Below are 26,437 nucleotides of genomic sequence, written 5' to 3' on the forward strand. Positions count from 1 at the left end.
TCACGCCGATGCCTTTTGCGCCCTGGATACCTCTGGCACCAGCCCAAGGGCTGTTTAAAGGCAGAACTGTGAGCAGAGCTTGCCAGTTGTTTAAGTGGTCTCTCTCAATCTCAATTAAAAGAATTAAAATTCTTGGTGGATTATAGGTTGCAGCCATGACAACAAATTCCCTCCCTTTCTCTTTTTTTCTGGAATTATCTTGTAGTTCAGAGATGTTGCCGAACAAAACCCCTGATTTTTTTTTTCTTTTTTAAAACTAATGTTTCAGGTAATAGCAGAATTAAACTAAAAAGCAAAATAAATGGTCATCAGTGTTTTGATGACTGTATATGTTTTATGGCTGGTATCTTCTTGTGAAACTGGAAATCTCTAATACCACTGAACAAAATCAATAAGGCTTTTGTTCAGTGCTATTAGAGGGAATTTTACTAGCCTAAAAGAAGTGGGGATAATTACTAACAGGAGTTCTTGTGCAGTGTATACCTGTAATAGTTAAAGAGAAAGCTGCTTAAATTTATTCTGACAATTGCAGATACAGCACTGGAGGAATCATTTGAATTATTCATTCTGCAACAAGGAAACATCCCACTTGTCTTCTCTTTAGAAATTAAATCCCAGTCTGATTTAAAATATACTTTTATGGGTTGGTTTCTTTTTTTTTTAAGTAATTTTGCCATTTCAAGACTTCTATTATAATTACCTGTGAATGTACATTTTTAGAGAAAATTATTCTGATTTCTAAAAGAAAGCAGAAACTGATTTTTTTACATGAACTACTTCTTGTAGAACAAGTTTAATGAAATTCAGCTTTCTTTCATAAATAATGCAGCACTTGCATTTGATTAGGTGAAGCCTAGAGGAATTTCTACCTAATCAGATGCATAGCAGAAGGATATTGCCTGCAGACTGTTACCATTATCAATGGTGGTGGCAAGGAAAAGCAGCTCCATGTGTGTCCAGATAGAAAGCTTTGTTTCTTAAGAGAAGTTGCAAAATAAGGTATATGTGTTCCAGCAACTGATTCCTTGCGTCTCAGAGTGTCCTGGCTATTTATAAAACAAGGTCTGGGCTCTGAGTATTGTCATTATTGTGGCAGGAAGAGACTTCAAGTTATCTGGAGACCTCCTTGTCGTGGTAATGGGTTTCTGACCCTTCCAAGAAATAAATCCATGTGGGGAAGAGACGGTCTTTGCATCAGAGAGCTTATGGTCAAAATAAGCAAGGTAAACATCAGGAATCATTGGGACCAATTCCAAAAGTCTTGAAAAACAGCACAAACCTCCTGATAACATAAAAATGGGGGGAAAAAAGTGCTTGTGCCACCATTCGTTAAAATAATAGATCACATACAGCAAAGAGCAAACCAATTTGCAAATGGTATATCTGCAAGTTTTGCAGAAACATTTTGAGAGTTCTTGAGTAAACGTTGCTTTAATTAGTCACCTGTGGTCAAGTTTTATGACGGTCTGTAAATCCAGCCGTGAGACTTTGTTCTACTCTGTTTTTAACAGCAGTGGGTGTGCATGAACAGAGGGAAGTTTGCGTAAGGCCATTAGTCCTTTAGTCATCATGCATATTAATAAATAAAAAAGGGCCTGGGCCCCATTCTCTAGCCCTGAGGCCAACTGGCATAAATGGACCTGCAAGCATTCAGTAAGTGCTTGTATCCTCCAAGAGACAGGGGCTAAGTCCAGGATGGCTTTTGGAACCAGATCCTGGTCTGGGCTCAGGCCTGGACCACTCCTGGGAACTATTTGAGAGTGGTGTAAAACAGTTAGGGATCATGTTAACAGTATAACAGCGTGGATGCTCGTGGGCTCAGACTCTGTCTCTGGTTACTTTATTAGAGGGGATGCTCTCTTAGGGCTTGGTTATACTCTGGGCCAAACTCAGTTGAGTGGCATCTGGCTCTACCACCATAATGAAGTAATACTCCAAATAAAAGCATGAAGGTCTGAACCCTAATGGCAAAGCCCAACAACACTGCCTTATCTCACTGTGCTCAGATTTTTCTCTTAATGTTTGTTCAGATATGTAAAATTGCAAATGTCGCACCTTCTTCAGGCCAGATGCTAAGCGAGTTTAAGCTGACAATTTGTGTTAGCTGATGTTCTGTTTTTTCACTTACATTTCTTGGAAAGGGCAATGAGATGTAATGAATAAATGTAAAACACAAGAAATAGAGCCCGGGATACATGGGAGACCTGCTTGCATCCTGTGATTTGCTGTCAAGAGGTTTTAGTGCTGAGCTCAGAAGTGTATTTATGAAGCTGCTGGTCAGAACTGTGCAATTTAAAGGTGAAATCAGTTCTCTTTTTTAATCTTGAGTTTTCATTCCTCTCCAAATTGGTGCAAGCAAATCTCCTGGGCCTAAAATGTCATGGGAGCACTAGAGGCCAAGAACAGAATTAATTTCTGAAAGTTTGAGAGCAAAACCATCAGGTTTAGGGCTGTAAAATGTAAATCTGTTTCTTACTTTTCCAAGAGTTGTCTGAAATACTTTTGCCTGCTCATAACTCAAGTGACTTCGTGTCAGATATTAGAGCTGGTTTTATGTGTGAGTACTGACAGAAGTAGTGCATGGCTTTTATCATAGCCAACTGGAAAAAAGCCTCCAAAATATAACTCCCAAACCTTTTTTGGTCCAAAACAATGTCAAAATCCCATGGAAGAAATGAGAAACAAAGCTGAACCTTTGGTCATTTGCCCTAAGGTAGATAGGATGTTCTTTGCTCAAGATCCTGGTCAAGGTATCACACTGAGCTGTGTCCTGAGTACTGAAGAGCAGCCAAGCTTGATCCTTTCCATTGCTCCCCTGCTGTTGCTGTGGAAAGCATTTCTTCCAGGCTGCTTCAGCTGGGAAGGCTTAGCCTCGATGACTAAGTGGATATTAGGATCAAGGTCAAGACTCGACACTTATACCCTCATCACCATCTCATCCTTTGCTGATGCTTGTCCCCTCTCACATCCTGAAATGTGCAGGCTCACTGGGTAGCTTTAGTGACAGAAAGTGATGCTGTTTCTGTGCCAACTGCAGTCTAGCCTTGGATTTCCTACTCTTTGCTCCTCTGTGACAAGATCAAGTAGGGAACTCTTCAAAAAGCAGTTGAGCAGGGGAGTGCAGGTAGTGTGGGTGAGTGGACACTGGGCAATGCACAGACACTTGAGGTATGTAGACTGCACCTGAGAGCTTGCAGCAGGAGAAGTTGTGACCTCTGAGAGATGGGATGCTTATCTGTACGTGATAGATGTTGACAGAGCCTGCAGCCCTTTGTTAGTATGAGTGGTGGTCGCTACATTTATCTTTTGTCAGTATAATAGGTGAAGTTTTAAAAAGCATGTGGCCGCACCTTTGAACGCTCTCTCCTTGACTATGTGGCTTTGCATTCATTGCCCACTAAGGCTTGGATTTGGGCGGAAAAAGGATTTTGGGGCTCTTTTCTTACTTAGCTGTAGGAAGCATCCTGGGTTTGTCCCCGGTGTGGGTCCACTGCTCCTGGAGTTCCTTTGTATATTCCCAACTTCACCCCCAAGCAAGACCCTGCCAGAATCACTTACGCATGGTGGAGCAAAAATGTGACTGATACAAATGTTGCAGCAGTGTATGAAGTGCTAAATTATTCATGGTACTTAAGCACAGAAAATCTCAGGGCTGAACTGACATAATGAAAAACTCCAGGAAAAAAAAAAAAAAAACAACAAACCAAACCCATGGAAAGTCTTAGATTAAAAACAGTTGCAAACTTCATAGTCAGACTGTATCATAGAGTCTTAATCCCTTCTTCTTCCTTTAAATGCCCCTCCTCATGCTGGACCCCGGGCTGTCGTAGCCAACCACTTTTAATGTCATTATCCATATTGCTTTCCCATGAACAGGGATGTAAAGCAAAGAAATTTGAGACGACTTTTCCTGGTCCAAACCAGAAAATCTGTAGTGGTAGCAGGATTTGCAACTAGATCTTCTCAAACTGAAGCCTTGATGATCTTAACCCGCTTTCTCCCTGTCACAATTGAAGTGATCATCTGGAGGAGTTCAGTGGGGAAGCACCTGTGCACCATTTCATACCGGAGCATCAGACATACCCACACAGCTGGTCTCCCAGCTTGCCTGGGACCTCTGTGCTACTGTCATAGATTTATTTCTTTATCATAATGATCCTCAGTTTTCACCCATCCGTGACACAAAGGATCCTGGGTGCTAGATCTTACCCTGGATCACTTTCACCTCTGGAGTTTTCTGGTGAAGGACCTACAAATGACGATATTAATGTAGGAGCATGACTTTGAGAATTTAAGCAGCTGAATGGACCATGACGTGCTGCTTAATTCATGGAGAATTTTAACAGAGGTGCACTGGGCCCAGTATGTAGTGTTATAACTGAAATAGGTAGATGTAAAGATCAAGAGATCAGTTAAAAGGATAACCGAACCAAGTGGTGTAAAAAAAACCACAACTAAAAGCTTAGAGAATTCATACTGTTAAGCAGTCTGTTACCAGATTTTTTACTTGGTCCTGAAAACATTGTTCAACAGTTCATTTCAAGTTTCCTTTTGCACTTTATTATCACTTTTACTGTGAAAAACTGTTTTTTTTAAAAAACAAAACCAAAACCAAACAGCAACGAAACAGATCAATTTAAACAGCGTTGTGTTGGTTTCTGTACATGTCATAACATATTTCCATTGGAAACATATTTTTGACAAAGCAGTTCTTGGTTGTTTGAAAAACATTTTGAATAAAGACATTCAAGCTGCTTTAGTTGGTTTGCCTTTTGCTTAGAGGGTAAAATAGGCTTTCAAAGCTGTTCAGTGTTCCCTTTTGCCCTGGAGGCATACGGGAACCATAGGAGAAGATCTGATTTGCAATCTCTTTGGGGTTGAAAAGGTTCTTCAGTATTGCATCAGGACCTACAGCAAATGAAGGGAAAACAGTGTTTCCTAGCTGATATCCTTCGATTTACTGAGTGCCAAAGAGCTGTGGTGGCAGCATTAGTGACCTGAACTTTATTTGTCAATTAATGAATGTCTCTAACTTGATATTTCATTTTTCCTAGACTGTACCCTCGTCATGCAAGTGCTCTCAACAACCTGGGGACATTGACCAAAGACGTGGTGGAGGCAAAGGACTACTACAGACGGGCTCTTCAGTTAAACCCTCAGCACAATCGAGCTCTCTTCAATCTCGGCAACCTGCTCAAGTAAGTTGAATGCAGAACTGGTACCAAAGAAATTCACATTCTCTCTACACACATCACCAAAGCATTTTTTCTGCCAACTGGTAAAGGTAGTTGCCTTTCTTGTTGCCGGCCAAGAGTGCTGGCACGAAGGTGAGGCTTAGTTTGGATATCCTTATGCTGTCTGCCACATCACTTCAGGTGCTGTTTACATTTGTGTTCCAGCTGGAGGGAATTCACTTGTTCCAAATCAGGCACCAAAAAATGAGATTCCTAAACCCAACTAGTTGCCTGAGACTCCTGTCTCAGTGGAGAGGTGTAAGCCTTTCCAGTGGAGCAAGCCATCTTATTCAAAGACATGCATCTGATGCAGATCTAATAAATAACACAGATCCAACAAATCCCTCTCTGCAAGCTCCCACTTCTCCTCATTAGCTGTATGGAAGGTCAATGCGTCGTTTAGGCATAAGCACCTAACTCTGAGATGCTCAGAGCCGCAGAAGGTTCGTCCCATTGCAGAGGAACTGGGTCTGGATTTGAGGGGAAAGCTGGCTTACATCTCTATATGGTTACTCTGCTGAGCAAAAAACCAAGTTAATCAGTTCATAATTTCACTCATTGTTATTTAGAGTGTCAGCCTTTATCAAGGAGAATAGCAGACAATCGTAATCATGCAAATTAATTTGACTAACCATATCTAAAGACTGAACTTCAATCTACAGAAGCCAGTATGATAAGATCTGCTAGGGGTGCAATTAAAAAAATTAACATCTCCATTCCTGCATTACTATCTTGCACCAGCAAAGCCCCTTTGTTTTTGTGAGGATAGAATGTTATTTGCTGACAGAACTTCGTAAACTACAGCGGTAAAAGTACATTTTTGCTGATATAAACCTCCCCTATTTTGCTGGTAATAGGCCTCTGATAAATCTATTAGAGCAGACTGAGCTTTAATGTTGGACTGGTTTTAAAGTGGCACTGTCTCATCAAAATGTACTTGATCTCTCTGGTTCTGAAATGTCACTCTGAATGTGAGTTTATATGACAGATATTAAGTGTATTGCTGAAGTTCTGCCTGGTCCGTTTGGTGGTGGAGAAGTAATCAGAATAATATTACAAGTAAACCTGATGGTTTTGGGTTAGAATATGGCAGCTGAATAGTTCTTAAATAGAAAGTAGATGAGTGCTTTACTGGAAATACTCACAAGAAAGGAAAATGGTAAAGACAGTCTTGTTACAAGAGAAATGGAAGGTCTTTGTATTATTCATCAAATTTGGTTTATTGAAATTAATCTTAGGTGGCAATGCTGTTTAAAAATACATGTTGTCCTTTTAATCCATCATGTTTGCCTTAGCTACCATTCTCCGTGTTGGTTTGTTTTGTTTTTTTTTTTTAAATATAAAACACTAATACAAAAGGACATAAGCCAGAAGCAGTGCCAGGACATCCCGTGTCAATAACACTTAAATCTGGCCTGTTGATGGGCTCTTATGACCCAGCAGATGGATGGAAACTGGTTTTGTTGCACTGGCAAAGCACAAAGGAGACATGTGGGAAAATCTCTTAGAAATGCTGTTTGTTTTGTGTGCAATGTGTCATGTTTTTCCTAATGGGATAGTTAAGATATTGTGTCCTCTGTTGGACTGTACGTGCTCTGCATCCTTCTGTGGTGCCATTTATTGCAGTACGTTAAAGGTGTGTGATGCTTGTGCGAAACTCATTAAAAGAAGGCGCTCAGGTTCCACCTGCCCTTTTCCCACGCCCATTTGCTCTCATTTTCTAGATTTTTTGGGGGGGCTTCCAAAACAACCTAGTACATCCAGACACACCAATAGCGTTAATTATAATGAGCACTGGGTGTCCCAATGCCCATATTCAGCTTTCAAAGACCTGTTAAAAAATAGGTAGAGTTCATGGTGGTGGGATTAGCACATATATAAAGCAGATGCTGCTCAGGCAGATCCTGTATGAGTGTCTCTCCTAAAACTCTAGCCCAGACCCCTTTGCCAGGACCTTTCCTGGATCATCCATCAACTCAGCAGAGATCATCAGCCGTGCTGGAGCATGAGGTGACTTGTGAGATGACCAGATGGGAACAAGGCAGAAATTTAAAGCTCCCCTTCCTACAACTTTGTCTTTGTTTATGTTTTCTACCTGGCTCTCCAAATTATCTTTTCATATATATGTATTCTGCAGACACTAAATGCTAGTAAAATCTAGGTAATAAACGGAAATCTGCAGAATGTTGCAGGCAGATATTACTTTCTGATTGTGCTACGAGACATTATGAAGAGCATTTTGATTTTTAAACATATGGCAGCGAGAGGATAAACAGTCAAACCATAAAAGCATTTTCTGTCCTCTGTGCAGAAGCTTCAGTGCGTGGTGCAGATCAGGAAGAGTCAGATCTGCAACACTTAAGGCATGTCCAATAACTGCACTGCTTGTACTGAGACATGTAACGAAGCCGTCTGGCATGGGCAATTCCCAGTTGAATTTTGCTCAGTTCCTTATACCCACCCCTGCTTGTGGCCTGGAAATCTGATGGCGGATATTAGATTTCACCTCCTCTGGAGTGCTGAGAAAGGGGAACTCCAGGATTTTGGAAGGATGGGTTTGCTATTCCCATGTGGGAATCTGCCTCTTATTATTCCCTGTAAATAAGCTCTCTATTTAAGCTTCCCGTGCTTGTGATTTAAGCTTGAGTAAAAATCTGTTTTGAGGACCACAGGGTGGAATTTTTAAGTTTTTTTTCTGCAGAAGTAATTGATGAAAAAGGATGTTTCCATTTTCTGTTTGCACGTAATGAAGACAGCTATGTGCCAGAAGATGAATGTTCTCAGGAAGCATTGCAGGGTAATGGCTGAACAAGCCTCTGGTTTTGTTTACATATCCTAAAATAAAGTTGTATGTCATCATTTTCTTGCCTAATATAAATATTGGAGAGTAGATAATTAAAGAATGCCAACAGATTTGTGAGTTGAAATAGACCCAAAAGATGGCCTACCTAAATGTGAGAAATCTCTTTCTCTGCTTTTGTGGTCTGTGATCAGTGACACAGAGCAGCCTGATGCTGCTTTCTTTTTGTTTTGATGTTTCCCATTATATAAATATTTAACTGCTCTATATAGATTCAGTTTTGTTGAGATGCAGCTTGAAAAACTGAGATAAATATCATTCAGAATACCTCACAAATTTATAGCCTGTGGGATATTCTGTAAAGAGACAAGAAATAAAATATTATGAACATTTGAAGGTAAATATTTATCTCGGCTTTCTGTTGCGGGACAACTGGGAGAGAACTTCTTATTTGCAGTACTGTATCTACCCATACCTAAAGCACTCCGATATTCGGTACGCTATTTCTTACGAAGAAAATCTCGTAACTCTTGCGTGCTTTGGGAGTGTTATGGCTGCATTTTCAAGGGGAAAGTGAAATGCCTAGGAACAAGGTCCACTGAAATCTTGAGTTTATTCAAAGAACTGATTCTTTTCCGAATGTAGAGTAACGCACGAGGTGTCCTGTGCGTTTGTTGCTGTGATTTAGTCCAAGTTTAACAAACGCATCTATTCAGAGGAAGGAGGACTGTCTGCCCTCCCAGATACAGTCTTATGGATATGTACGTGTGTGAATGTGCTGACATAGGCTTGTGTAACTGTCTGAAGATGCTGAAAAACATCAGATAGATATTACGTGTATTGAGATTTAAGATCTTTCAGAATGAAACATTCCTCCCTTCCATTCAAAGAAGCAAACTGAGTGGTAACGTTCAGTGATACTGCATCTGGCTTTCTGGATGGTCTCCCATTAGGATACTCTGCGTTGCATGAAGTGCTGTAGTTATCTGTCAGTATCACATACACATTGTAGCCTGTTTATAAAAAAAACCCAAACAAACAAACTCTGGCAGTGTCAAATTTACAGTAGATTAAAAAAATAACTTAGGTTCGAATGAAACTCTGGAGATCATTTGGTCAAGCCCACTGCTCAGAGTAAGTCCAATTGGATCAGGTTGCTCAGGACTGTGTCCCCCTGAATCTTGAACACCTCCAAGGACAGAGGTGCCACAATCTGTCTGTGCAACTTGTTCCATTGTTTGACCACCCTCACGCTGAAAAATATTTCTCCTTCTATCTAATCAGAATTTCCCAAGTTTCCTATTTGTGTCAGTTGCCTCTCGTCCTGTCGCCATGCATCTCTGAGAAGAGTTTGGCTCTGGCTTCTCTGTATCCTCTGACCAGGTAGTTGCAGGCAGCACTGAAGTCACCCCTGAGCTTTCTATTTTCTGGCTGCATGCTCAGTACAGCTCACTCAGCCTCTCCTCAGTGAAATGGGTGCTCTAGCCCTGACTGTCTTTAGTGGCCCTCTGTTAGGTTTCCTCCATTAAGTCCATGCCTTTCTTGCACTGGGGAGCCCAATTCTGGACAGATATTGCTCCAGATGTGGTCCTACAGGTATCATATAAAGGGGAAGGATCACTTCTCTGGACCCACCATTGGCCGTGTTTGTCATGTAGGGTACATTACTGGCCCATGGTCAACTTGTTGTCCACTAGGACCCCAGTCGTCCCCCGACCTGTGCTTGTGCATGGGGTTATCCCACTCCGGGTGCAGGACTTGCATTTGCTTTTGTTGAACTTTATGAGGTTCTCGTCAGACCTGGTCCCTCTGAAGGCAGCCCTTCTTGCGGTGTATTGCCTGCTCCCCTACTCTGGCGTCACCCACATAGTATAGATGAATGGCAAAGGAGTGCATCTAAGTTATCTAAATCAGTTTCAAACCAGGGAGTCAAACAGGCTTAGAGGCTTCCTTTCAGACAGGCAGAGTTAGGCACTGGAAGCTCCCCTTGGATTACGGCGTGAAACCAAGATGAGATGTTCAAAAGAGTTGTGGAGCCCATGTTGAGTGCTGTGTTTCTGTCTTTAATGCAGTCAAACTAACTTCACAAAGTAAAACAAATCGCGAAAGTTAAAAATTCCTCTAGAGCCCTAATTCCTAGATTACTCTTTCTGTTGCAAATTAAATTTACTCCAGTGCTAACAGCCCCTGCACAGCCCCATGCATCACCAGACTTCTGCGGGGTGGTTGAAGCTGAAGCTTCTCCAACTATGAGGCACTTGCAAAACCATGGAAGAGAGAGTCCTGGTGGAAAGAGCTGTTCGTTGCTCTCTGCTTGAGCACGCTGATTGTGGAGGGAAGGCTGGGAGCTTGAGTGGAAGAGGGAGTCAGGAGAGGGCATTGTAAGGCAAGGTAATTTGGGGAAAAATTGGATTAAGTGATCATAGACTCCTCGTGTCAGTTGAATTTGTTCCTCTCTCTGTCATAGCGAAGGTATACATTACCTAACTTTTCCTGCTCCAGATCCCCAGTTTATGGTAAATTAGTGTATCGGACTGTTCTTCCAATGCTCTGTGCTTTCCCAAATTGCAGGAGATTTATATAAGCGACGGCCTCGATCCTGAAAAGTGTTGGCCATGATCCAGGAAAGCACTTCAGCCAGTAATTAATTTTCAGCTTGCATACATAAAAGTTAAGTACGCGTTTAAGTGCTTGGCCAGAGCACTTGGTATCTTGCAGGCCTGAGCCCTCTGAGAAACTACTGGATCTGCTTTTTTTAATGTAATTCAGTCTGTCACATAAAAAGATGCCCTAATCTTTCCCTCTCTACCCCTACTTTCAGGAGACAAACATTGTTCTTGGATCAAACGAAACAGAAAAACAAAGAGATCTTTTTTTAAAAAAGAGGTCTTTTTTCAAAAAAGAGTAATTAAGAGGGCTGCCCCATGTTCAGAGTGCATGCTTGTGGTTAATGGGAACTTTTACTGCTGCTGAGTGGATCACTTAATCCTTTTATTTCTGTAGCTGGTATTTCCTACGTTTTTTTGCCAAACATCAATACCTTTACAAAGCAGTCATCTGGTTTTGATTTATAAAAATGTGTCATGAAACTCCAGCCAAGGGACCCAAAAGTTTTATAAATTGACAAGCTAGCTAGTCTTTAATTAGTGTAGGAGAAAAGTGGTTCTTTATTTGTTTTTGCTTCATTCATGTAATTTATGTGGAACACCACTAGAAGAAGAAAAAGACTAGCACAACTGGTTTTACTTAGCTTAATGCACAGACAAAATATTCTTCCAGTTACACAACTAGAAAGGGAAAAAATCTGCAAAGCCACGTATATTATCAGCTGAAATTTGCACCTTATAAACAAGATCTAGTTACTTGACCATGTCACTCAGATGAAATCTAAGGCCAAAGCGACAGGGTGTTCACATATTTTCTGTGTCCCAGAGCCCTTTGTTTCTTTCTGTAAGCCCTACTATTCATATTCTTTGTACACCCAACACAAGGAAAATGTTGTTCCAGTCCAGCTAAACATCCTTAGATGTTTATTCAGGAAACCTTCTCATTTTTCTTTCTCAGGAAAGAAATACAGAGCTATACTAGAGAAACTGTAGCTCAAGTAAATAAACATCCTTAGATATTTGTTCAGGAAACCTCTTCTGTTTTCTATGGCCATAAATGCAGAGCAATGCTGGAAAAAAACTTGGCTCATCAACATAGCCATTTCTTAACTATCTCTGTTCATAATCCTTAGGATCTGAAGAACAGGCTCCTCTAGCCTAATGATCGACTTGCCAAGGAATTATTTCGAGATCCCAGGCAGATTTAACTTAGCAATATTTTAATTTCAAAGTATTCATTTAATTAAGTCATAAGTGTGCAAGGCCAGGTTGGATGAGGCTTTGGACAACCTGGTGTAGTGGAGGGTTTCCCTGCCCATGGCAGGGGAGTTGGAACTAGATGATCTTTGAGGTCCCTTCCAACCCTAACCGTTCTATGATTCTATAAGTGGATCTATAACAGCACTTGTTGTCTAGGAACATGCAGAGACTCTGTGGGGTTTTTTTTCAGGAAATGCAAATGTTTTGGTGTCCCCAACCTAGTGATGCGAGAGCAGGGTTGGTGAGAACAAACGTCCTGTTCCCAGGTCAGTCAGGGTCTCAGTGACATGACTGGGGCCAGACCTCCCGAAGCCAACAGCAAACCCAAAGCTGACTGCAAACCCGGTGTTATCCCAGCAGCATCCCTTCCCTTAGGGCATGCGACTCCCCAAGAACATCGATGGGAGGGTCTTGTGCAGTACTTCATGCCTGGGGACACTTTGCTATCTTGTCCTTTAACTCCTGATGGGATGAGTGGGGCAGAATTTTATGTATTTGCCATAAAGAGAAATATCAAGAGGAGGTGTACAGTAGGACTGGAGAAGTTTACAAAATCTAGTGGTGATGACTCAACAGACAGCACATGTGGCCTGTACAGCTTGCCTGATGGCCAAAATAAAATACTTCTTGCTCTTCCATGTGTGAGGATGAGGAATGCACTGTTTTTTGGGGGTGTTTTGTCGTCACTGGGATCATTGCGTAGGCCTCAGTGTGACAGCCACTAGAATAGCAGACTGAATAGTGGGTTCATTAAAGCCTATGTCCTCCCAGCTCCTGAGAATAGCATATTGTTGCTCACCAGCCTGGGCTGCGGCTCCAAGGATGTCGTTGCATCTTCCACAGCCAGGAGGAAATGGCCCGCCTTTTGTAGGCAGGGTCTAAACTTTATTTAATTAGTTAATTACATTCAATTCAATTCAAGCCAGCTGGGTAATAATAATTGGATGCCATAGCATATAGCCTGATGATTGACTTGCTAAGGAATTATTTAGAGATCCCAGGCAGATTTAACTTAGCAAAATTTTAATTTCAAAGTATTCATTTAATTAAGTCATAAGTGTGCAAAGCCACGTTGGATGAGGCTTTGGGTAACCTGGTGTAGTGGAGGATTTCTCTGCCCATGGCAGGGGGTTGGAACTAGATGATCTTTGAGGTCCCTTCCAACCCAAACCATTCTATGATTCTATGATGTGGAAACAGCAATGGGCTGAGGAGCTTCTGGGTGCACACAGAGGAGGCACGAGGGAATCATTTTGTCTTTATTGAAAAGGTCAAGCCGGGGACTTTCACATCTCTTTATAGTAGTTAATCAGTGGGAGGAGCTAAACATGTGGTTACAGGAACACTTATTTGTCTTTTTCCCTCTTCCCCTATCCTGCAGGTCCCAAGGGAAGAAGGAGGAAGCTGTGATCTTACTGCGGGACTCCATTAAGTACGGCCCTGAGTTTGCAGACGCATACTCAAGCCTGGCCTCGCTGCTGGCCGAGCAGGTACCAGGCATCACTCCAGTTCTCCTGCCTACTACATGGGTGTACATGCTGCTGCTGCACCGCAACACCTCCCACGCGTCCCGGCGGAGCACCCTCGCCTCGCGCACGTGCCAGGCAGGCGTGTGTCCGCGACGGTCCGCGGAGAGCTCTTGGGCTGCTGTAGAGGTGGCTTTTTCAGAATAGGAGGCAACTCGTTTGCAGTGAGTAATTACACCCACGTGACGTGGCTCTGAATTAAATCATTGTCAAAGTGGTGTGTAAATACCGTCCCTGCAACTCCCTGCGTCTATGGAGAAGTCTTAATCCGTCACACCTTGAATGAATGCTGTGATAGGAGAAGAGGCGAGTGCTTCCCACTCAGACACACACGCCTACGTAGAGAACCTTGAGATTTTATAATAAATCGCTCTCGAGCTAGGAAATGTCAAAAACCAGGTGGCCTCTGCAGCCTGGATTCTGTCCCTTGCATGCACACGTCGGGATACGGCCCGTAATTATAATGGTAGATGATCATGTATAGGAGGTGGAAAGGCTCGCTAGCTTTATGTTGCTCCTAATGAGCAGCTGTTCGATATTTCATTTAACCTCGTTGTTCAATATGTGCCCTCAGGCCTTATTTACTGCGCGTGGCCAGGCTGGGCTCTGCAGGCAGGATTACTCATTTCCTCTCGGGCTTGTTCCCCGTGCTCATTACTCGGGGCTCTCCCTACGCTCTATAGTTAGGTAAGTTATTTTTACAAGGTCCTTGTGAGGTGAAATATTGTCCCCGTGGAGGAAAAGGGAAATTGAGGCGCAAAACGCTGGAGTTCAGAAGAAGCCCTGAAGCGTGGGTGCCCACATCAAGAGCACCAAGACCTGCTTTTCTCCAAGCCTGCAGCAGCAGCTGAGGGACGCTTCGGGCGTTGCTCCCACGGACTGCGGCCGCAAGCAGCTCTCTTAAAAGGTTGCCAAATGCAAACACAGACAGGCAAAGGAGATCATCTTTCACTGTTTTCCATTAATCTGGTTAGTGAAATCTTCTCTCTGTAAGGGAAGTGGATAAATTTCCGCAAAACTATAAGCAAAGGTCTTGTTCTGATTTAGGCTTCTTTAAGGATGTAGGCACTCTGCAAAATTCACCTGTGATATGTATGTGCTATTTTATTTTCCCTTTTAAGTGACTTTCAAATATTTGAATGTTATCAGTATCAGTTGCAGGGAACTAGAAATACGGGGTATGAATTGAAAGAACGTTATTGAATGGGAACTGTATTTTGAATAAGCCCATCAGTGAAGAGTCTCCTGCAAGTATAGGAAATGAGTCCTCTGCAGTAACACCTGGTTTTAATATTAATTGAAATTATTAATTAGAACCATCGATTGTAAGGTCAACAGAGCAGTAAAACCATTGCAGAGTCCCGAGGCCTTCTGCCTAAAGCAAATGCCATTAGTAAGTCCAGCAGTAATTTATCTACTTTTATGCGTAGATTGTTCATCCTCTTGTGACTTGAGTAAGTGGTAAGGAAAAAAGATAGTACAATTTCCGCAGAAAATAGCCATTTCCTGCAGGCTTTTAACACCTTCTCATGTTCAGCCACAGGCGATGACTACCTGGTCGTGCAGCTCCTGCCTCACACACTCATCTTAGTGACCATGGTAGAGGCTGTCCTACAAATACGTGCCGCTGCCTGTGGCTGTGGGCTGCAGAATCACCCCCTAATGCTGTGCGCATCCTGGAAGGGTACGGGCAGAAGTTTTGGATCTTTAGCACAAAGCATGATGACAGGACCCCGTTTTTTGCTTTGTCCAAGCAATAGTTTCCAAAATGGCTGAAAGTTAAAAAACCTAATTTTTTTTCCTGCTTGTAGCCCAGAGTTTGTCTCGCAGCTGTTGGGGTGTCTGTGATGCTAGGCAGTATGCAGTGGGCTGCATGGACAGCATTGCTGTGGAGCTTTGGAAAAGGGAAAACAGCCTGGTTCCCTCTTACTGGGATGTGATAGAAAGGGGCTGAAGTGCCATAAGTGGCATGTTAAAATAACTCGCATGAGGTGACCGTGCCCATGACAAACTGCTGCTCCTCCAGCTTTGCACTAAGGCTAAGAAGAGGAGAAATGGTTCAATGTGGCTCAGTGGAATAGAGCTGGGATTGCCTTGTCAGTCCCACACAGCATGTTCCTCACTATCTTAAGGGCGATGAGTCCGAAATGGGGCTTATGGGTCCTTTCCTGGCACAGCTCCTCAGAGGAATGTCTCATGCGACAGGGAATTAGCCTGTAACTCAATGTAATTGCCCTTTTCTCTCCTTGAGAGTTGACTCTGAATCCAGAGCTGACGTGGGAAAAAAATCCGCCACATTGTAGAAAACAGTTTGACTTGCTTGCACCTTTTATACATGCTTGCCCTTCTTACTGCTCTTTCTGCTTGATATCGTAACTCAGTCACAATGAATTGTTGTTTTCCATGATCACTGCAGTGGTGCTAATATCACAAGTCAAACAGGTTGGTTTGCCATTTCCATGCTGCTCTTGTAGCACTGCTCCCCAGGATTTACTCTGATGCACTGGAACAGCACCTTCTTCTCAGCTCTTTCAGTTTCAACAGCATCTCGTGCTACTCGATGGGTCTTTTCAGTTTTTGGATTCAAATGATTTCGTGTATGTGTGTGTAATAATATCAGCCTAAACTAAGAAAAGGAAACTTTTTAACCCACTTAGCTGTAGAGGAGAGCCTACTCAGGCATAACCAGACAGAAACAGCCATAAAAAAACAGACTTAAAAACCCTGCAGTTCAACTGAGAGATCCTCGCATGCATAATTTCTTAAATATCATAAAAATCTCATACATTTTTTAAGCCAATCTTCTGAATTTTGTGAGGTTGATGAATGTTTCATGAAGATCTGGGAGTGGCATTATTAAGTGTTAAAGAGAATCAAGCCTTGATGAACTTACAGCATTTCTCCCAAGAAGAGGAGAGGCTGTGAGGGAGAAAGCTCTGGCACAAAAAGCTGGGCCCACCCTTCCCAGTTTCTGACTGGGCTTAATGCAGAGAGTTTGTTAGAGAAATCATCCCAGGCTCTGCATGGAGCCTGAGGCATGCAGGGTCAGGGTGTTAGGTGCCAAAAAAGCAATGCAACCAAGATAACAGTGCTAAAAGTGCTCAGTATCAGTGAGAGTGAATGTTTCGATGTGAGACACTGCTAGTCTAGTTTAACACAACTCTTCTATGCTTTAAAGATCAAGTTTATGATCAGTAAATAAAATTAAGAAAACTGACTAATATGCACACAAAGCCGCATTCCTTGGCTGAAAATTAAAATCAGAGGACAAGAAATTAATACAGAAAGATTTGAAAATATGTTTATTAATGTCTCAGTGACACAGATGCTGTTTCAAGAAATTGCTCTTCATTTTAGTCAATTCTGACAATAGCTACACTTTTCCTGATCCTGCAGGATGATGATATCAAATTCACATAAATATATCCAAAATGTCCAAACTTAAGCAGTTTTAAAAAAATGTGTTTCTATGTTTTATCACACGATATCTTTTCTGCTGACTGACCTTTATCATATAAATGTGAAAGCACTTAACCATAGCAAACCATGTGCTTTCATCAAGTCATACTTTTCCAATGCGATTAAGTCCAGCTCTCCAGTTCTGAAGAAGGAGGTGAGAAAGGAGTCCACACATTTAAGCAGCTACAGAGCAAAAGCTGCCATCGGGTGCACCCTTTAAATGCAGACAAAGCCCCGTAGGCTCTGGGATTTGCAGAACTTGAGGAGAGTCTACAGCTGGATATGGACCTACCTCTTATTTCAACATGGATTCAGCTCCTGGGCAGGAGGTCTGCCTTGGTGGCTCCAGGCCTTCCTTGGCGGAGACTCAGATGGCTGATTTTACTTGGTAGCATCATCAGGAGGCTGTGGAGTTTGTTGCTGTAGGGCTGTGCTGCTCCACAGAAGGGGAAGAATTGAAAAAAGCATCTTTGGTGCTGGAGGCTCGCCTGACACCCCTCTGCACCATACTTGTCTCTGCTGTTCATGGCCTCCTTCCATGAATGTACCCAACAGCAAAGCTCTGAGGTTAGGGAGGGGAGGAAGACTGTGATAACCTGTACTAGCGAGCATGCAGGTAGCGGGCATACACTGGCTGGCTGGAGGGAAGTGGAAAACTTACTGAGTTGCTATTTGATCCAAACAAGACACCTTATTTTCCTTTCAGGACCGGGTTGCCCATAGCTTAGGCTAGACAGAGCCCAGCCAGTGGGACGCTTTCTGTAGGCAGGGTGTTCCTATAAAAAAAATCTGTATTTTCCAGAAATGCTCAGCACTGACAAATCTCCTTGAAATCTATGGAAAATGTAAGGCCTCAGCGCGCCCGGGAATCAGTGTGGTAGCACATCCCATCAATCCCAGTGAGCTACGTCTCATGCTTGGCAATGCCTGGTTTTAATCTGAATCTGTCAGGTCTTCCTCACTCTCTCATTGTCCCCCATCCTCCTCCAGCTTCCCTCATCCCACTGCACAACCTCCTCATCCCGCAGCCATCGCACACGCCAAGCTTTTGTTCCTTGTATTTTCCCCGCTGCTGAGGGAACAAACAGAAGAGCTCCGGAGGGGAAAAGTTAGCCAGTGAGATGCTCATTAAGCAAATAAATTAAGCTGTATCAGCTCCCAAATGACAGACAGTTCTCAACAGCACCAACACAACCCTTGTCGCTGTGCGTTTCCTGACTGGGTGCATGCCCAGCTGGGGCTTACTGACATTGCACAGGAGCCACCTTTTCCAGCTGTTATTTTTGTTTCACAGGTAGTTCCAATTGAAAATGCATGGGGGGAAAGCTGTCTGAACCGCTCTGGGGTACCAGACGGCAGCTGTATCGCATCCATGCCATGGGGTAAAATTTTGGCCTCCTAGAAGGTGGGGTGGGCTGGCGCCCCGAGCTGCCCGTGCAGCGAGGGAGTTGTCACAAAATGAAGGTATGCGGCAAATGGTGCTGACACCCTTTCTGCCACAGCTGAGAAATCTCCTTCTCTTTTAAGGAACGGCTTAAGGAAGCGGAGGAGGTCTATAAGGCTGGCATAGAGAATTGTCCAGAGAGCTCCGATCTGCATAACAACTACGGTGTTTTCTTGGTTGATACCGGTAAGTGAGAAGGAATGAGGGATTTTCCCTCTCTGCCTTACTTCCTTTCATTTGTTTTATTCAGCAGTAAGTATCTGAAAGGGTGTCAAAAGCTTCCAAAGCAATAGATGTGCCTCCGCTGTAGCTTGGAAATAAATATCCCCGCACTGCTGAGATGGCACAGCGCGCTGAAATTTGTAATCAATGCAGGCGCTGTGCGGCAGTGGCATGCAGCCCGGCCCCTTCCTTCAGTGTTTCTCACCATCTTTGCACAGGCATTTGTCCTCTTCAGTTTGAGCTGGGCAGCACCCTGACAATACTGCTATTTCTCCAGGAAAGCGTGGCCACATCAAACCAGATTCCAGGCACACAAGTGGATCATTATGGTCTTCGGAGCACTTGCAGCTCTAGTTGGTGACAAAGCAGCTCTTTGACTGTAAAGGTTGAGTGCCACTGCTATAAAAACAAACATGGCTTTTAAACCACAATCGTCTGTGAAAACAAAACCTAAGATACTATGGGGTGAATTGATTTCTCAGAAGCTCCATAATGACATTCAAAGCCTTTCTTTTCTGGGCTCCTGGTTCCCATCCAGCTTCCCTGGACTAAGGCACTTCCTGGCATCCACATAACAACATAAAAAAAAATGCCACCTTAATTGCTGCCTTTTATTGACAGCTTTATAAGCAAGGCCAAGTTTGACAAATGACTAGTGGAAACAGAACTACTGTCTCACTCCGGTCCCTCCAGAACAGAGCTGAGACTCAATGATGAAATATTGTAGGCTTAAAGTGTGTGGTTGCTACCCATTGTGCCCCTTTCACGCTGTGCCTGGCTCCAGTGGTGCTTGGGAAGAAAGAGCGATGGTGTCCATCAGTCTGCAGCTGGCTGTCCTACCTCTGAGCTGACGCTCAGCCATCACTTTTATGTAGTACTAGCATGAAATAAATACCAAGCCAAAATGAGAATTCATAGTCAAAAAAGGGATCATAGCATTAGCAACAGAGGTTGAGGTTCTGAATTTGTGCCCTGACAAAATTTGAACTTGCAAATAATAACAATTCCTCAGTAATTTCACTCTGACATTGTACCCATCTTTGCTTCCCAACCCAGATAAGTTGCCCAGTTCCTGCCAAAATTCGTGGTTCAAACGCAGTGCAGTGCACTTTCTATTTTTTCCACTTGTGTATTCTGCCAAAGTCAAAACTAATTTTTCCTGGTTTATTCCTACACTTCCCTACACATAAACAACAGGAAAAAGAAAAACCACTGACTTTTGATACTTCAGGCATGATGTGTAAATAACCCTCCTGGAGACATGACAAGGCGTGAAGGAAGCGGCTGGTAGCGAGCCCGTCACAGGCTGCGCTCTTCCCCGGCGGGTGCAGGGAAATGCTGTGAAGCACCACTCCGATTAACTTGCAGGATTTTGTGCAACAAGCCTCCAGCAAGTGTCAGCTCTGGGGACCCGTTAACTCTAGACAGCTCTGCAGTGGTTACAGACACTCAGCATGTCTCCCTTAACGATGCGCGTTACCCCCTGCACATTACCCCTGTGTGTTGAGGCTGACTTAATGGCCTGAGGTGCGTGCCCAGCTGCTTCCCAGGATGTTTCATAGATAGGATTTTGAAAAAGTCCTACCCTGAAAGATCTGTTGTTGACCTTGGGTGAATCTTAAGTGCTTCTAAATCTCCCTACAGACATCCCTCCTCTCTCCTGGAAAGGAAACACCAGGAAGTGTCAATGTTACTTTTACGTTGCATAGCTAGTCGCCGGAAAACCAAACTAGGTCTGAAAAGCTATGAAAATAAAATTCCCATGGCAGCGTATGTTCAGTGCCCCAGCACACAGAGGTTGTTTTCAAGTTCTGCTTTCCAGCCAGAAATGGAATTAAATACGTTGTGAAGTGATTCGGCTTAAAAATGCCAGTACTCAAAAGCTTTGTTGGTGGACAAAGCTCCATGAGTATCGGTTTTCATCAGGCAATTGGCTGGCCTAGGGTGTGCAAACCAATTAAACGAGCACCGGGGTTACAAATAGGATATTGGCACTGCTCAAATGCTGGAACTTTATACCGTGCCCCATTCATTTATTTAGCAGGTAGTCAGCAGGCCCTGCCTGAGGAAGGCACTGCAGGATCCTTCCTGAGGAAAGCCATGATTTAGCTAAATAAAGAGATACTAATAGAAGCGGAACTTTAGGCTTTTGGGCTGGCACCTTTCCTTTTGCGTGGCGGTGTATTTTGTTGTGGTGTTCGGTGGTGTCACCCACTGCGGGACCTTGCGCCGGCAGAGGTTTTCGCGCAGCGAAGCAGTGCCACCCGATGGCTCCTCTGCAATACAGGAACAGTGCCTACCTGCTCCGAAATAGGCACCTGGGCACCTCTGGTCTGGGATTTGTTGCCCCGAGGTGGGAATTAGCTGGTCACAGGCAGCTACTTGCAGTCCTGTTGACTGAGCAGGGCCAGCACAACAGAGGTGGAAGGAAGAGTCTCTGTTTGGAAAGAGCCAAAAATATTTGCAGTTCTGGTGAGGTTGTGGGGAATACTGGGTGAGTTGTTCCCTGTGTCTCCATTGCCCATCTCTCCAGTGGGCCAGGGTGGAAGGATGCTCTCCCAGGAGGTGGGACACATGTCCCAGCCTCCCTTCTGGGGTGGGCTCTGTCCTTAGCACGGTGGGTGCATCCTCCCCTGCAGCATGATAGGAGAGTGCTTTCAGGCAGCAATCTTCTTCTGGTGACTGTACCCTCGACTTGCAAAAACCCACCCCGAGAAAAAATCTGTTTCTCAGCATCATCTCTGGATACTGGAGCTTAAATCTTAATCCGGACAGCAATTTTTTTAATCTTTAGAAAGGCTGCAGCAGGATTTCTTTCTCAAAATGGTTCCTATGCACCGAGCAATAGCTGAAAGAAACCCCAGACAGAGCATGACTGCCTGCTGAATTTGCAACAGGATTTTTCTGAGGCACCAGTTTAACAGTTGTTCTCCTCTCTAGGGGCTCCTGAGCAAGCCGTGTCCCACTACAGGCAGGCCATCCACCTGAGCCCCACTCACCACGTGGCCATGGTGAACCTGGGCAGGCTTCACCGCTCCCTGGGGCAAAACAAAGAGGCTGAAGCGTGGTACAAGCGGTAAGAATTCGGGATGGGAGACAGAGGTTTCCCTCCTCCCCCTGAACAGCTTGTCTCTGCTAAAGAGCCTCTGACACCTGAATCTGTCAGGATATGTTTGGGTTTCCTCCCCTTCCTTCTCCATCTTTTTGAAATCAGATTTACCTTTGCTTATTTGGCTATTTTTCAGGAGTGCTTGGACAGGCGTCACAGTCCTAGACAGTGTTGACTTCCCTGGACTGTTCCCAAGCACTCAAGATGGACACACTGCTGCTTTTGGCTGGGGGATGCTCTAACAATAAAGTCAGAGGTTTCTCAGTGGCATGAGCAAGTTGTTAGCACAACTCCCACCTTACTCAAAGCTGGTCTGTGGGTGGCCTGTTGTGGTTTAGCCCAGCCGGCAACTAAAGGCCACACAGCCACTCTCTCACCCTTCCTCACCCCCAGGGGATGGGGAAGAGAATTCAAAAGGAAAAGGGAAGGCGGCTCGTGGGTTGAGATAAGAACAATTTAATAATAATAATAATAACAACAGTAACATATGAATATATATATGTATAATGATAATAATATATACAAACAAATGATGCACAGTGTAATTGCTCACCACCCAGTGACCAAAGCCCGTCCCATCCGGCTAATGATCCCAAACCAAAGTCCTGACATTGCAATCCCAGATGAGCGAGAGGCCCAAAAAGAAAGCAAGAGAGAGACAGCACTCCAAGAGAGCCCTTGGAAGAACAAAGAGTTTCTTCTTGATCGACCCTCATCGATATACTGGGCATGATGTTGCGTGATGTAGAATATGCTTCATTGGCTAATTTGGCCCTCAGTCCTAAGTCTAAGTTCAAATCGTAAGGGGAGTTGTGGACCCTCTGTCCCGGCCGTGTTCCCCCCCAGCCTGTTGTGCTCCTAGCAAAACATGAGAAGCTGAAAAGTCCTTGATGTCTAACTAACTCTGTCCCAGTCAAAATGAGGACAGTGCACACCAGTAACAGCCATAAGTGCTGCACAGCCCAGCACTAAAACCTTGGCACCATCAAGAACTCCAGCCCTTCCCTGCAATGTGCCAGTAGGCAGCCTCTAACTGCCAGTATGCAGCAGGGTGGACTGGAGGGTGGTTTTTTGCCTCCTTCTTGGCATCCAGATTTGTGCTCACACTCCTTGGGTTCTGCCACCATCAGCCATCCCCACCTTGCTGCAGGCTCACGTGCGCTTTGGAGGTAGCTCTCTCCCCTTCTTACGTAGTCAGAGGGATTGTTGCTGTGAGCACACTCATCCCTCCCTGGCACCTTAAATTTGTGCTTCCCAGGTTGGGATGAGCAGGGCGCAGAGCTTCACTGCTCCATCCCAGCACAAGCCGCACCTCACTCTTCCGCTTTGATCCCTGCACCACCTGGAGGCATCTCTTTTTCCCAAATTCCAGGGCACTGAAGGTATCCCGGAAGGCTGAAAGCCTGTCCCCGCTGGGGGCTCTCTATTACAACACGGGGAGGTATGAAGAAGCGTTGCAGGTCTACAGAGAAGTGGCATCACTGCAGCCTTCCAACAAAGAGACGCGACTGGCGCTGGTGAGCGTGGGGCGAGCTCAGCCAGGGCAGGGTCACGAAAGTGGGGCCTCAGCCGCTGGGCGCAGCATCGGGTGTTAAGGAGCTTTTTTAAGATCGTTAACCCTTTGTAATGTGGCTCTGCAGGCTCAGGTTCTAGCCATGATGGGGCGGACGAAGGAAGCCGAAAAGATGACGAACCATATACTCAACGAGGATGCGGAGTGTCTGGAGTGCTACCGCCTTCTGTCAGCCATCCACAGCAAGCAGGAGCACTATGCCAAGGTACCAAGGTCACAGGGTAGCCTTGTCCCGAGGGCTCACACAGAGAGCTCCGGTTGAATTTTACACTCCGTTTCTCCAGAGACATGTCACAGGCCTTAGTGCACATCCAGTAGGTGAATTTTTTCACTAAAACCTTCTGTTTGTCTAGGTACTGGGACTGAAACTAAGCAGTGCGGTTTTCTTACCACTTACTGCTCCTGCTGCTGTCAGACCCACTGTACATCAGCCACAGGCATCTAAAAAGCTCATTTCCACATGTGTTAACAGTGTGGAGCAAACAAGGGAAGGGGGAAGATGACTCTTATGCTGGGAGGCCCTAGTGGTGAGGAGAGCATTAGAAGCAGAAAGGCGCAGAATACAGTAACACAATGTCGTCTTGCTTCTACACAGGCACTTGAAGCTATAGAGAAAGCTCTTCAGCTAAAACCAAAGGATCCAAAAGTCATATCAGAGCTCTTCTTCACTAAAGGAAACCAGCTAAGAGAACAGAATCTCCTTGACAAGGCTTTTGAGGTATGACTGCTCTGAGCCCTACAGATAGTTTTGTGGGTTAAAAGATAGAGTTAGCTCGTTGCATCTAATACTCCCTGGTGTGTGCATCCTGGCTGTTGACCTTGGGAGCTCAGCCATTCTCCAGTGGTACAGCTAAAGCTATGGGACAGCTAAATTTGGCAGACTTAGTTGCAACTTTTTTCCTCATTCCTGTATGGGAATGCAACTCCCTGCTCTGAGAGGTTAAGTCCAGAGTCGTGGTGGGATTATGGAGGAACCTAGGCCTTTTCTCATTGACCTGGGCCTTGGTCTATCCAGCCTCAGCCCCTCTTGCTGGTGATGGCCAACTCCATGTGGCTCAGCTGGAAGCTTGGGCACCTGTGAGAGTCCACCATGTTGTCATACCTCACCTCATTACCTAATAGCTGACAGATTGGCTTATCCAGTGGAGCAGGAGGCTTGATAGCTCAGAAATTTTGTTAGCATTAAATGATATGACAGAATATTGTTATTGGGACAGTTCTGAATATGCTCAATATCCCTAGAGATGTTTAATCCTGATTTGAATCCTTTCCTATTGTGGCATGATAAAAACGATAGTTATTTGAGAGTCCAGAAGGTCCTTGTTGCTTCTTCTCCAATGCACGGTAGCAGAAGCAGTGGGGAGGGATAGCATTGCCCTCAGGTCCTTGTGAAACCTCCACACAGGTGGCTGTACCGTAGTCTGCTGCCAGCTCCAAATTAAAGCTTTGCAGATAAGGAGCATAACAGCCCACACATGGCTTGTGGGTGGCAAGGACCTGCCCATGGAAATGACCCTGACGTGCAGGAGACCCCAGTGGTGCGGAGTGGCAGGGAGAGGGTCACAGGGGTTAGCATGGCTCCTCGTGTAGCACCATGGGCAGGGAAAACCTGTGAGATGAGCTCAGCAGTGAAGCGGTACGTTATGTCACCTCTGCTGTAAAAAAAATGAAATTCAGCTTATGCATTGTATATGAAAAGAATTTAAAATTGTATTTTAAATGGATTCAGAGGGAGAGGAAACTTAGTTTCCCTTTCCCCTCCAGCAGTGCTTTTGTTTGAAGACTCGGGCTCTTAACCTAAAAATGTTTCATATTTATGTAGAGCTATAAACGGGCTGTGGAGCTCAACCCAGACCAAGCGCAGGCCTGGATGAATATGGGAGGCATTGAGCACATCAAGGTATGACAATTTTGCTTTTCCTTAAGCTGTCAACTGCAGAGGCTCCTGCTCAGGGCAGAAAGCTAAATTTGTTTCACACTGCCAAGAGCTGTATGTTTGTGAACAGTGAGTGTTCCCGACATATTTTATCCAAAAAGGAGGAAAGTCTGTTCACCCCAGCTAGAGTTTTCCAACCAGGTTGCTTGGGAATATGTATCCTGTAATGCAAATCTCATATTTGTAAGGGGGCGGGCTGCAAGGAGCAACCTGCCCATCTCTAAAGTTTTTCTGCTTCAGTTGTTGACCTACCTTAGAAAAATGTCACTGTGAGTTGACTTTTAAGATTCTTCTCTACCTAATTAATTTAATAAAGATGTCTAATGCAGAATACTGGAATGAAATTATGGAAATAGCCCACCCTCTGGTTGCTTATGTTTTTGAATACTTTAGCATATCATTATTATTTAGATCTTAAGGAGTCACATTGTGTGATATCCTCAAGCTGTCCTATCGCTGAGTAAAATTAACTCTTCTGGTACAACATAATGGAAAAATCTACTTCTTGCCATGTGTGTTTGATCAAATTTAGGCTAACAGCACTTGGTGATCCGTTTCATAATGAAGAAGTATTCCCATTACCTAACAATATCAAGTTTTAGAAACTCCTTTTCCTTTGTGTTACGGTCTTCACCAGTCCCAAGGAATGAACTTTCTATGTCAGGGAACATGCATGAGATCTGTCACTCGTTTACTTTGTAGGGGAGCTACGTCGCTGCCCGTGGCTACTATGAGAAAGCCTTACAGCTGGTTCCAAACAGCAAGTTGCTGAAGGAGAATCTGGCCAAACTGGATCGCTTGGAGAAACGGTTTCAGGAAGTCCAGGAGAAAGACCAAACTTAGCATTCAGTGACCAGTGGAAAGAAACTCATGCCCCTTGGAGAAGTGTATGGTGAAAGCCTATTGCTCAAAGTGATGCTGAAGGAACTTTCATAGGACTCAGAATTATGGACGGCAAATTTTGAATGCATGCTTATGTTTGACCAAAGTTACAGGAGACACTTGGCTCCTGTGGGACGTGCTGGAGAGTGAATGAAAACCTTCCTTTAATCAAGATTGATGTTTAGGCTGAACCCATTTTAATCACACCAGGAGTGTGGGTGGGAGATGTACCTTCAATATCTTGGTTATCACTGGGGAAACCATGGAGACAAAGCACTCATCCATTGCAGCAGGGGTGAAGTAGCACCTCCTGTTACTCAACACAGGCTCACCTCGTCCACATAAAGTACCACTGATGGGCTTCATTGCAAGTGCTGCCGGGTCCT

General features: G+C 44.3%; 1 protein-coding gene across 1 annotated transcript in view; it reads left to right on the forward strand.

Annotated features, from left to right (window-relative positions):
• TMTC1 (transmembrane O-mannosyltransferase targeting cadherins 1) overlaps positions 1–26,012 on the forward strand; it is a 148,563-nt gene extending 122,551 nt beyond the window's left edge. The window contains exons 12-20 of the mRNA XM_086610428.1: positions 5,055–5,198; positions 13,282–13,390; positions 18,413–18,515; positions 21,492–21,627; positions 23,033–23,177; positions 23,301–23,438; positions 23,829–23,951; positions 25,056–25,133; positions 25,872–26,012. Coding sequence (XP_086466554.1) covers positions 5,055–5,198; positions 13,282–13,390; positions 18,413–18,515; positions 21,492–21,627; positions 23,033–23,177; positions 23,301–23,438; positions 23,829–23,951; positions 25,056–25,133; positions 25,872–26,012 — 1,117 coding nt within the window. The remainder of the gene's footprint in view (positions 1–5,054; positions 5,199–13,281; positions 13,391–18,412; positions 18,516–21,491; positions 21,628–23,032; positions 23,178–23,300; positions 23,439–23,828; positions 23,952–25,055; positions 25,134–25,871) is intronic.
• The last annotated feature ends 425 nt before the right edge of the window (positions 26,013–26,437 follow it).

This window comes from Tauraco erythrolophus, chromosome 4 (genome assembly GCF_009769465.1).
Source record: "Tauraco erythrolophus isolate bTauEry1 chromosome 4, bTauEry1.pri, whole genome shotgun sequence".
NCBI lineage: Eukaryota > Metazoa > Chordata > Aves > Musophagiformes > Musophagidae > Tauraco > Tauraco erythrolophus.